Source organism: Salvia hispanica, chromosome 1, assembly GCF_023119035.1.
Source record: "Salvia hispanica cultivar TCC Black 2014 chromosome 1, UniMelb_Shisp_WGS_1.0, whole genome shotgun sequence".
NCBI classification, from domain to species: Eukaryota; Viridiplantae; Streptophyta; class Magnoliopsida; order Lamiales; family Lamiaceae; genus Salvia; species Salvia hispanica.
In genome coordinates this window covers 20,030,951-20,042,411 of record NC_062965.1, presented here as the reverse complement: position 1 = coordinate 20,042,411, position 11,461 = coordinate 20,030,951, and the positions used below count along the sequence as shown (strand labels likewise).

At 38.9% G+C, this 11,461-nt stretch overlaps 2 protein-coding genes and 1 long non-coding RNA gene across 8 annotated transcripts; 2 read left to right on the top strand and 1 right to left on the bottom strand.

The window, feature by feature from the left end:
* Positions 1 to 167: 167 nt before the first annotated feature.
* On the bottom strand, positions 168 to 1,510 carry LOC125208954. Its single transcript, XR_007174274.1, has 4 exons — positions 1,456 to 1,510; positions 1,149 to 1,374; positions 569 to 1,041; positions 168 to 434 (listed from the first exon to the last, which is right to left on the bottom strand). It is a non-coding gene; the product is annotated as an uncharacterized LOC125208954 (long non-coding RNA).
* A 2,730-nt stretch (positions 1,511 to 4,240) lies between these two features.
* LOC125189404 (DUF724 domain-containing protein 9-like) lies at positions 4,241 to 6,361 on the top strand. Its single transcript, XM_048086688.1, has one exon. It carries the CDS (start codon positions 4,241 to 4,243, stop codon positions 6,002 to 6,004), a length of 1,764 nt encoding a protein of 587 aa, XP_047942645.1. The 3' UTR covers positions 6,005 to 6,361.
* Positions 6,362 to 7,062: 701 nt separating this feature from the next.
* LOC125208873 (putative late blight resistance protein homolog R1A-10) lies at positions 7,063 to 11,461 on the top strand. Of its 6 annotated transcripts, none has more exons than XR_007174258.1 (5): positions 7,063 to 7,263; positions 7,750 to 10,504; positions 10,673 to 10,705; positions 10,979 to 11,259; positions 11,392 to 11,461. XR_007174258.1 is itself a non-coding variant. In XM_048108403.1 (5 exons), the coding sequence occupies exons 3-5, from the start codon at positions 8,055 to 8,057 to the stop codon at positions 11,058 to 11,060; spliced, it is 2,565 nt and encodes an 854-aa protein (XP_047964360.1). In that variant the 5' UTR covers positions 7,063 to 7,263; positions 7,750 to 7,851; positions 7,952 to 8,054; the 3' UTR covers positions 11,061 to 11,350. The 6 variants fall into 6 exon arrangements, 5 of the variants coding, with proteins under 5 accessions (XP_047964360.1, XP_047964351.1, XP_047964343.1 ...); XM_048108403.1 differs by lacking the exon at positions 11,392 to 11,461 and having other exon boundaries at positions 7,750 to 7,851; positions 7,952 to 10,504; positions 10,979 to 11,350; XM_048108394.1 differs by lacking the exon at positions 11,392 to 11,461 and having other exon boundaries at positions 7,750 to 7,851; positions 7,942 to 10,504; positions 10,979 to 11,350.

Below are 11,461 nucleotides of genomic sequence, written 5' to 3'. Positions count from 1 at the left end.
ATAGCCTCCATAAAAATAAATTAAAAGCACCATTCCATATGGACAATATTAGTACAAATTAAAGTATGATTTATATAAAAAAGAATAGAGCAACCCCTCTATCATGCCATCGTAAAACATCTCAAAATCAACCTGATAAACATTGCATCATGTCCATATAGAATTATCCCAAATGAAACGTGATAAACTTTATACAACAATAGGAGAAGTATTATGACATTAAAATGCCCAAAATCATAATACAAAGTCTGCACATAGGCTACTAAATACCACTTCCATCTTGCTTCATACTAGTCGCCCTATTACAAAGCCAAACAAAACTAGCAAAATAGCCATGAAGATAAAAACTATCTGGAAATTTAAGTTTCATTTTACCGCCTCCGCAACGACAAACCGAAACTAACCTCTCGTCCTCAATCCCCAGCTACATGTCCCTGCACGTCCACAAGAATAACACTTGAATCGTTATAAAATGAAAGAAGTGCATGAATGAGTGATATAAAAACTCACAAAGTAATGACACATAATATTATCACTTATAAAAAACAATATGCAGTTGCATACGCACATAGTTCCACATGGCTAGTGCCATTTCATCTCGTTTTTGGTTCCACTCTGTTGAAGGTTCTATCACATCAACAAATTCTCCCCCTTCATCTGCATGTTCAACATTGTCAACCTCATCTTCATGTTCAACATTGTCTCCCTCATGACCACCATCAAGTGCTTGCTCTATCGGATCAGATGCCATCTGGGAGCGAATGAAGTTATGTAGCAAAAAACAAGTCATGATTATTCGAACCTGCACTTTGGTGGGATAAAATGCTGCACTACGCAGAATCCCCCAGCGCATTTTTAACACGGCAAAAGCTCTCTCAATTACGTTACGTGCTCTTGTGTGTCTCATGTTAAACATTTCCTTTGGATTTTGTGGCAAATCTGTTGTTGGTCCTCACTCCTTGAGATGGTATCTAACTGCCTTGTACGGGGTCAAGAACCCTTCACTGTTCGCATATCCATTATCGCAAAGATAATAATTCCCTAATATCAAAATTAAAAAAAATTATATTGGTCAGCCTAATATTTTAAACATTTTTGAAAGCATACAATCATTGACTAGGCAACAGACCCAACATAGCTTAAGTAACCTTTTGGCACTCGCAATCCATGAACTCGATTGACAGCATCACGAAGTACTCTAGAATCCGCAGCCGAGCCTTCCCAACCGGGTAAAACGTACACAAATCTCATATATCGATCACACACAGCCAATGTGTTTGTTGATATACGTCCCTTTCGAGTTCGGTACCTCGGCTTGTCCGCATTAGGTACAAGTACGTCGATGTATGTACCATCCAAGGCTCCTAGGCAACCCTATATTTTTTCTCAACAAAAAAAATGGTAAACATCCATTTTAGGCTTCATAAAATATGATAAACAACTATGTAAAAGTACCTTAAACCATTTCCATCGGTGGTCAAGGCAGTCAGCAGTTACCGGGTCAGGTTTTACCAAAAAAAGTGTATTCAGCTTCAGAATCGCATTTAGTACACGATGGAAGTAACGAGATATTGTTTGGCCTGATCTCCAAAACTCAAATTTCACAATTCTATTTTTTTTACGGTGTGCTAAGATGCCCAAGAACATTGCTACTTGCTCCTCCACAAATACAAATCTGCCGTCTTTCAGCCCTTCCACTTGTCTAATTAGCAGACATAACCTCCCGAATGTGTTACGATCCATTCGAAGATTGTCAACACAATCTACATCTGTCACTCTCACTAACCTATTCATATGATTCACCTGGTTTGGGACCTTATCAGTTATGGTGAAAGATTTCCTAGTGCCTGCCCGTCTCCTACTTAGCCTTGTACGAGACCTCATAGATATTAGATAAAGAATACAAATTGTCTCGAACTTATAGATATGCAAGATGTCCTCTAGGATCAGGGCGATATTCGCATCAGATATGACATTATTTGTATCCATTGCACTGCCATTTGAAATACAAATTAACAATTTGCCAAAAACTGTACATAGTTCACAAATAAATTATGACTTACAAAATTTATCTGTTATACACATCGTCCAAATTGAAAACAAAAACAAACCAAAAATTGTGAAGTACATACATATACACAGTTCAATTTTTTTACCTCATTTAAATACAAAGAAAGGTTGAAGCTCATCACAATGCCAGACAAAATCCCAACAAAATAAATGAGGAATATTAATTGTCAGAAATTTCACACAAAGAACTTTATAAATCCACAACAACGACAACAATCAGATGAGGAATTTGATTTACATTTGTCAATTTGACCATAGAAATCAATTCAAAGGGAGACAAATATACATACACAAATTATGCTCATTGATGCATTTTCAAATGGTCAGTATTCAATAGAAAAACATGTTCTTTACTAAGTAAATTAATTTTTGTGGGAATCTAAGCACCAAAAGAAACAAATAATGTTGTTTTTAAGATGATAATCATACCTGTCAACAATTAGCCAAACTTCTTCCTAATACTTGATGAGGAGTGTAATCAAACCTTTCCTTTGCAAGATTAAACCACTAAGAAGCAATTCTTCAAACACCTACAAGGCACATTCCAATTAAAATCCCCCAAAAAATCTCATACACTCCTTCACGGAAACAAAAAATTACTACACAGGGATGAGGCGCGTTGAAGCAAGGGTGCTCTTCGCCCAATCCCCTCCTCCCCTCCTCCCCCCAAATAAATCTGACATTTGCCTCGATAAATAGAAAAGCGCTGAATCGGAGTATATCTCACAAAATAATTTCCAAAGAACAATGCCCAGAATGACACAACCAACTTCGTTGGACTTCTTACCATTCCATGAAGTAATTTTGATGGAGATTCCGTTGGACTTTGCAAGAAGGTTTCACAAAATGAGGCTTGAGCAAGATGAGTATGAAAGTGCAATTTTTTTGAAACTGAGTGCGCTTCTCGATGCTATTTTTTGAAGATATATATCTTTATATTTTGTTGAAAAATCTGCGGGCCAGAGTTGGGCTTTGAAAAAAAAAACAAGGGCCACTATTGTTATACAATTTGTTATCAAACGCCTGAAATGAGCAGGTTTATATCTATATTTGGCCATATCTTGCCATCACAACATATCAAACGAGCCCTTAGTATTTATTTCTTGATACTGTGAAATTTCAAATTCTATTTAAGCTCACGCAATAGAATTATGACAAATCTAATCAAGTGTTTTCACTTTTCAGGGATTTCAAGTGACGTAATCCACTCTTGATTTGCAGGAGATCTCTTTGAGGATTTTAATCTTCTGCTACAAAGTGATACACACGCAAATCAAAGTATGGATTTTCTGAATGAATTCAACAACTTGTGTGGTGATTTCTTGGTATTTTGGTTTGATTTCCAACAAATGAATCATCAGTGCTGTATTAATTGGGCTGACACTTGATGGACTTGAATTTATGTATTTGCAACTTATGTTGGATTCCTTTGAGGATTAGAACTTGAGTGGATTATGCATGGATTAAATGCGGTCTTCTCAAATTCATTCAAACAGCCACTACTCAATCTAAGCTAGAAAACAGCTTCTACACCACATAAAAAATCCAAAAAACTAAACAAAATTAAAACTTTTCAACATTTCATGTTTTTCACTGAATAAAGACATCACAATTATTCGCAGAGAAAATCAGTCATGAAACAGTAACATCAGGGTAAGTCCCAAATTTCTCATTAAACAATAAATGGACGCCATTATTCCCAATTTTTAAATACAAGTAATTAATTACCATAAAAAACTACTCCCTCCGTCCCCCATTAGTCACATTTTTCTATTTCGGTCCGTCCCCAATTAAGAGTAACACTTCATTTTTACCATAAATGGTAATAGGTCCCACATTCCACTAACTCACTTCACTCACATTTTATTATAAAACCAATATAAAAAAGTGGGTCCCACATTCCACTAACTTTTTCAACCCAATTTTTCTTTACATTTCTTAAAGCCCGTGCCCGGTCAAACTATGACTGCTAATGGGGGACGGAGGGAGTAATCATTAAAATAAAGAGAGGTCAATTAAAAAAGGGAGAACTGCTCACCTTTTTCACTCCAATTTTTCTTTACATTTCTTAAAACTCGTATCTGGTCAAAGAGTGCCTCCTAATAGGGGACGGAGGGAGTATTATTTCACTTTCCGTCCTTGTAAAAGACTTTATTCTGTAAAACTAAAAATGGGAGAAGCACGACGCAGCTGCGGCCAGCAATTTCCGGTGGATTCCGTTGTTGAAGTGGTGGAAAAAGAGGCAGGCGTGCGTTTAGTCTGCACCGTGATCCCGCCGCCCAGAAACATCGAGCCCGAAGAAAACGAGGGGCAGCTTTACGTCAGGTACAGAGCTCTCCCGGCGCGCAGAGGAGGCCGCCGCCTGCGCGAGTTCGTCGACTTGTCGTCCGTGCGCCCGACGCCCCCTCCGCACAAGGCGACCAAGCGCTTCGAGCCGAACGACGTCGTCGAAGCGTACCACAATGGCTGCTGGTGGGAGGGCGTCGTCACTGCCGTGGAATTGGACGGCGGCGGCGAGGAGAGGCTCGTGGTGACGCTTGAAAACCCCCTTGAGCCTGGCGAGCTCCGATTTGCGCCGTCGAGTCTGCGGCCGCTCTGGGATTGGGTCGATGGGGTTTGGTCCTTGCCTCAGAGAAAGGGGGAATTGAAGGTGGGAGAGAAGGTGGAAGTTTCGATTGATTTGGATTTCGATTTGGATTTCGATTTTAATTTTGATTTTAGGGTTGCTTGGTTTCCGGCGGTGATTGTGAGGGATTTGGGGAAAGGGGTTTATTCGGTGGAATTGAAGGGTAAAAATGTTGAATGTGTTGGTATCAGGCCTTCCCCTCCGATTCTAGATGAAGGGGAATTTAGGGTTGGTGAGAAAGTGGATGCGTTCTTCGATTCTGGGTGGTGGACTGGATTTGTTGTGAAGAAGGTTGGGATGAATGAGTACATTGTGCTTTTTGAGCACCCGGATTCTACTATGAACTTGAATCGCTCGCAATTGAGGCCTCATTTGGAATGGAAGGATGGGAAATGGCTCGTTGATCATGATGGCGCCGCCTCTTCCGCCCCAAACGTTAAACGGAAACGAAAATCGAGTTTTTCTGCTTCGAAAAGGCACAATCGCAAATTGATCGATGGAGATTGTGTTTCTAGGGCTCCAAATGAAGAAACAGAGCACATTGATGTTGAATATGATCGCGATGTGCAGCAATTGATCGATTCTAGGGCTCCAACAGAGCACGTTGATGTTAAATATGATCGCGGTGTGCAGCAATTGATCGATGTAGATTCTGTTTCTAAGGCTCCAAATGAAGAAACAAAGCACATTGATGTGCAGCAATTGATTGATGAAGATGATTCTGTTTCTAGGGCTCCAAATGAGAATAGTGTGCTGTTTGTGAAACGTAACGCTATTTGGAAATCCACAGAGTGGGCAGAGGTGCTGCGGAGGATGCCACATTTTGAGCCGCTGAGGGCCTTCAGGGAGAACCAGCGGGAGGGGTTGGCGATAGCGTGTATGGTGACCTTCACGAACGTGGTGGAGGAGAGCCGCAGGTTGAAGCTGACAGACCCCAAGAGTGAGGCGGAGGACCTCCTGGAGACGCTGCTGGACTTGGAAATGTATGGTTTTGACGTTGGGGCGGTGAGGGAGCGGGTGAGGAAGCTGTTGAAGGCCAAGGAGGAGGAGGAGAGGCTCGAGGTTGAGGCTAAGGGGATCTTGGAGCAGATTGAGGTGCGGAGTGGGAGGAGGGAAAGGATTGGGAGGCAGATGCGGGAGATGAACGCGCATATTGGGAGGCTGCAGGATTGGCTTATGCTGGCGGAGGTGGTGGAGGAGAAGGAGGTGGAGGAGATCCGGCGTTTGCAGGTTAGGTTGGAGAAGAATCAGAAGCAGGTAGAGAGTTTGAGGTCTGATTTTGAAGCCTCTCTTAGCAATGGCGATTGATGATTTTGAAGGCTTGTGTCTCGAAAATAACATTTTATTTTCCATTAAAGAGTTTTGCAACTCAGTGAGATTGAACTGTGCACACTCTACACATTCTCTCCTTTTCTATGGGCCTTACAACCAATATCCAATCCAAATAGATGTCGGTTTTAGATTGATTCGGGAAATAGATGCTCTCACATAGCGTTTCTACACTTTTCCGGTAGAAATTTTGTCACTAGTCCAACTAAAGTACCTGGCTCTAACTCCCTGCAACCATATCCAAACTCTTCAACCTTCGAAGCTTGATTGTCCATCCACATATGAGAGCTCTTTGAGAATTTTGTTTATGGTTGATAAGTGAGAATGTGCATTGAATTCATTATGGTCTTGGTATTTAGCTTGAGTTGCTTGAGATTGGAAATAGAGGAATTTTTGGATCAATTCTTGAGCAAAGAAAATCAGTCATGAAGCATCTACTACTTAATTAATCTAAGCAAGAAACCAGCTTCCACACCACATAAAAACCATAAAACAAACAAAATCATAACTTTTCAACATTACATCAATTTCCCCCAACTTTGTCACGAAACAGTAAGCTTGATCAAAATTTCAGTAGAAATAATTAATTACGCCAGTTAACTAATCAAACAACCTGTACATAACAAGGAGATGAATTTAGAAAGGGAATAACAGCTGACCTTTATCAGTCTCTTTGCTATGGTGAGGCCAATTTTAAGCACTAATGATGTTGTTAACAACAAATCAACCCACTAAGAATTGGACCCTCCCATTATTGGATGGACCTTGACCAATAGAAAAGCCTATATATAGTTCACCCACTTTACTGGGCTTTAAGGTCCAATATAAAGAGGACTAAAAAACAACCCATTAAGTAAATATATGAACTAAGTAATTTAACTTGTTATTAGAAAAAGTTTGATAAAGAATATGTTATTAGAAAAAGTTAAAAATATATTACTCCCCTTCCATAAAAATAAAGATTAAATTTGGGTGATGACACCTAGTTTGGAAAACCTATCTTGATGAAATAGATTTTGGGCATAAAATTTTGTGAATTAAGAAAGAATAAATGAAGCCCAATAATCCCAACTAAGGTAGAATTACATACAGTGGACCTCTTCACTTCTCCATCCACCGCGCCGGAAAAAGTTGTCGGTCGCCGTCGTAGCTCCATGCTCTCTTCATCAGTTTCTTCTCCCCTTCCACTAAGAGAGAACTCAAAGATTTAAAATTCCCATCTCTTCTTACAAAAACAGGTAAGAATCATATCCTACTAAGCCTACTTGATTAAGATTTAGTGATTTTATTGTATTTCCTTAATTTGATTGTGGAATTGACTTCAAAATTAGTGAATTGATCATGAGCCACAGAATAAAATCCAATTTTGGGTTAGGAATTGGATAGGGACAAAGAATTTAGAGCTTCCAATTTGGTGGTTTTGTTTAAATTGTTGGAATGTGATTTGGTGTGTGAAATTGCAATAAAAAATAATACTTGTATAAACATGAATGTTGATTGAAAACTATAGTAGGAAAATTGAGAAGCTTTGATCTATATGTGCAAATGGATGTATTTGAGACTAGTTGAGGATGATAGGAATTAACAAAGGAAATAGAAGAAAATATCCAAAAGTCATATAGTACTTTTTAATGTGAAAAAGGAATTTATGCACATGAATTTTGCTGGAAATTGGTGAATAATGACATTCCATGGCCAGTACTGAGAGACATTTTTTTTGACAGGCCGAATTCTACTCACATAATTCAACCTCCACCACCCCACCACGAGCAACTTTGTTCTTTCTGCCACCGCTAACTCTCAGATCATAAGAATGACAGCTTTTGGTGCTGTTCTTTCTCTTAGGAATACAATTAACAATATTCTCTGTTGTTCTCGTTTTAGCCTTGTTGGCCGTTCTAAACAAATTATAGAAGGCGTGTGCAGTGAGTTGGAGCCTTGGGAAGAAATTCTGGAAAGATTGGACGAGACAAGTCCAAGCAGGAGCAGGAAGAAGGTGAATGCTTTGGATGGAAGAATCAAAGATGCAATGTGGAAATTTGAAGACTCATTGGAATCCCTTCTCGTTCAACAGATTCCTTTACAATTTGAAAGTATTCCAGATATTGTCTCCATTAGTCTGCAGAGTCTGCAAAATGATGTTGATTTCTTGATCCATGCACTCAATGATATGAAGGAGGAGTACATTTATGAAGTAGTGAATATGCCTCAAGACGAACCTATTTCCTCATTAATTGGTTTTCATGGAACATACTCGAAGATGATTGGATTATCTGACCAGTTCCAACAACTCAAAGCCGATCTTATGAGAGCATCTTGCGGCTGGAATTATATGGGTTGGGGAGACCACAGTTGCTATACACTTTATGGAACGGCAGGCATTGGGAAGACCACTCTTGCTATGCAAATTTACGAAGATCCAGAAATTCAGAACAAATATGAGTGCCACACGTGGGTCACTGTAGGCAGAGTACCTCAACCGATCAGTCAAATTTCACAAGGCATTCTTGCTCAACTTTGTGGAATTACACAAGGAGATGAAGAAATAGACGACTGCTTGAAAGAAAAATTGGATGGCAAGAATTGCCTAATTGTGTTGGACGATGTTTGGGAGACACGTGAATTGAATTACTTGGAAGATTCCTTACGAGACATCCAAAATGGATGTATTCGTGTCTTGCTTACTGGTCGACATCGAAAATTGATAAATGCTTATATGCATAATGAATATTCGTACGAGGTGCGGTTTTTGAAAGAAGAAGAAAGTATGGATCTACTATGTGAGAAGGTGTTTGGTGATGACGTTTGTCCTCCTCAACTTCACAAATCTGCCACCAAAATTGCCAAGCTTTGTGAAGGTCTCCCTCTCTTGATAGTTACTGTTGCTGACATCATATCAAAATCCGAGCGGAATAGAAACCCAACCTACTGGAAGGATGTAGCAGAAAAGAAAAATTCAGTCTTCACGGATGCATATAATAAAATATCAAAGGTACAATTCCCAAGTTACGACTATTTACCTCAACGTCTTAAAATTCCTTTTCTGTTTATGGGAGTTTTCCCTCAAGATTACAATATCCCACCTTCGAAGATTATCATTATGCTCACCATTGAGGGGTTGTGGTATGATCGGGAATGTTTCAGAGAACTGGCTTTCTACTACAGTCTTGTTTTACGCAACTTGAAGACTGTCTTTAAATCTTCGCATGAGATTTCTGTTAGCGATTTTAAAACATGTTGGCTTCATTCTTCATGGAGGCATGTGTGTAGAGGAGAAGCTAGTAAGAACAAGTTTTATCACGTCTTAAATAAGTTGGATGATGCTGAAGAAGGTCTAAAAGTTCAGCGTGGCTTGTGTCTTGAAAATAACATTTTATTTGGTATCAAAGAGTTTCGCGATTCAGTGAGATTGAACTGTGCATCCTCTGCACGTTCTCTCTTTTCCTATGGTCCTTACAATCAATATCCAATCCCTATAGATGTCGGTTTCAAGTTGCTAAGGGAAATAGATGCTCTTACACAACGTTTCTATACTTTCCCAATAGAAATTCTGCCACTAGTTCAACTAAAGTACCTTGCTTTAACTTGCAACGGGGAACTCCCTGCAACTATATCCAAACTTTTCAATCTTCAAGTCTTGATTATCCATCCACATCAAAATATAAAACGTTGTGGAGCTCCATCACATGTACCGATACAAATATGGGACATGCAAGAGTTAGAACATATTGAGATATCGGGAAAGAGCCTTGTATCTCCATCTCATGTTGCTTCTTTGAGAAAGCTGTCAACAATTGTGGGTGTGAATGCTAGCATTAGTACTCTCTTGGAACTCTCGAGAAGAATTCCTAACATAAAGAAATTAGGAATACAGATTGAGCTTACACCTTACGATGACCATAACGATCTTTTGAGTTGCTTTGGTTGCATTTCAACACTTGGAAGTTTGGAGACACTCAAATTTAGTATCATTAATCCTGTGGTCAACCATGGTCGTATTTTCCAGGTGACTCCCGGGTCACTAAGGTTGCCACGTAATTTGAAAAAGTTGCATTTGAGTGGCATGAGTTTGCCCTGGGAATACATGGATGTCATTGGCTCATTGCCGAGTCTTAAAGTGCTCAAATTGAGATCATATGCCTTTCAGGGTTCGCATTGGAAAACAAAAAGGCATAGTTTTTCGAGTCTCGAGTTTCTTCTAATTGAAGAGAGTGATTTGGTGCAATGGAAACCAGGATACCTAAGCTTCCTTAAGCTTAAATATCTAAGCTTGAAACATTGCTACAAACTAAAAGAGATCCACAGGCCCGCTTCCGTGTACGCAGAATTTGGACGTATGATCATAGAGATTGAATTGGAGGACTGCAATCCTTTAGCTTTGACTTGGGCCAGCCAATTACAACCAACTAATGATGTTAAGCTTCGTGTTATTGCCTCTTCTTCGTTTTATGAGAAACCAACAACTTTCAAGAGTGAAAGGTTAGTTCTCCAAATGCAAATCAAATCATTTGTCTTTTATCTTAATAGATATTTCAAGAAAGCTATGAGATATTCAAGTTCTAGTTTGCTCACCATTGTATAATATATCAAATTAAGTGTTTTAGGTTGTTATAATTTCTGAATATTTATTTATTAATTAATTTTCAGGGATGGAGCGGACTATATATCTGGGCTGGAAAGGTGAGATACCACATTTTTTTGTGTTATGCCTGATTTTCGCTTTGTTTTGACATCACAAATTAATTTCGTTACACATTCTCTTGTTTCGAATCAACTGAAATTTTGCCTTCGAGGCTTAGAACAAGGACAGCATACAAATCACTTTGCTACTAGGAGTTTTCTCTTGTTTCCTTTTACCAAGAAGATGTGACTGCTGAAAACGTAAAAATATTGTTTATTGTTCAATTTTTTTTAACATGGTACAATTGTCCTGTTTCAAATTCATTTCTGCAGATCCATTTTGGAAGTTGAGGAGGAGAATGATGACGAAGATATGTCTGAAAATGAGGATACAGACAAAGAGGATAATATTTAAGAAATTGCCAATTGGGGTGAGGATGGTGAAGGTATTGCTCATGTGAATGCTATGGAGCTATTAGGAGAGTAGTAACTTTGCTCAATGATCATCTTATAAATTCTACCTGAAAAACGGCAGATATAGGCGAGGGTGATGATATGGATAGCGAGGAAGAGGATTGTGATGAAGAAGTTGACAATCAAGTAGGATGATGAAGGTATTCTGTGTGATAATCAATTTTATTATTGTCTTAGATTAACTCATCCAATATGGAGTAATCAATTTAATTGATCTACCCTATTATCGCTTTTCGATTATGAAGTATTGATTGTACTACCACAATTTTTAGGTTATTGGATTCGATAGAAAATGTTCGATCTTATTTCTAATCTTAACGACGAATCACAAATTCACTGGTA

Bases quoted from the DNA above. Each gene is read 5' to 3' on its own strand.
- LOC125189404 (XM_048086688.1), top strand. From the start codon at position 4,241: ATGGGAGAAGCACGACGCAGCTGCGGCCAGCAATTTCCGGTGGATTCC.
- LOC125208873 (XM_048108373.1), top strand. From the start codon at position 7,839: ATGACAGCTTTTGGTGCTGTTCTTTCTCTTAGGAATACAATTAACAAT. The intron at 10,505-10,672 runs GTTAGTTCTCCA...ATTAATTTTCAG, and splicing joins ACAACTTTCAAGAGTGAAAG to GGATGGAGCGGACTATATAT. The intron at 10,706-10,978 runs GTGAGATACCAC...TCATTTCTGCAG, and splicing joins TATATATCTGGGCTGGAAAG to ATCCATTTTGGAAGTTGAGG.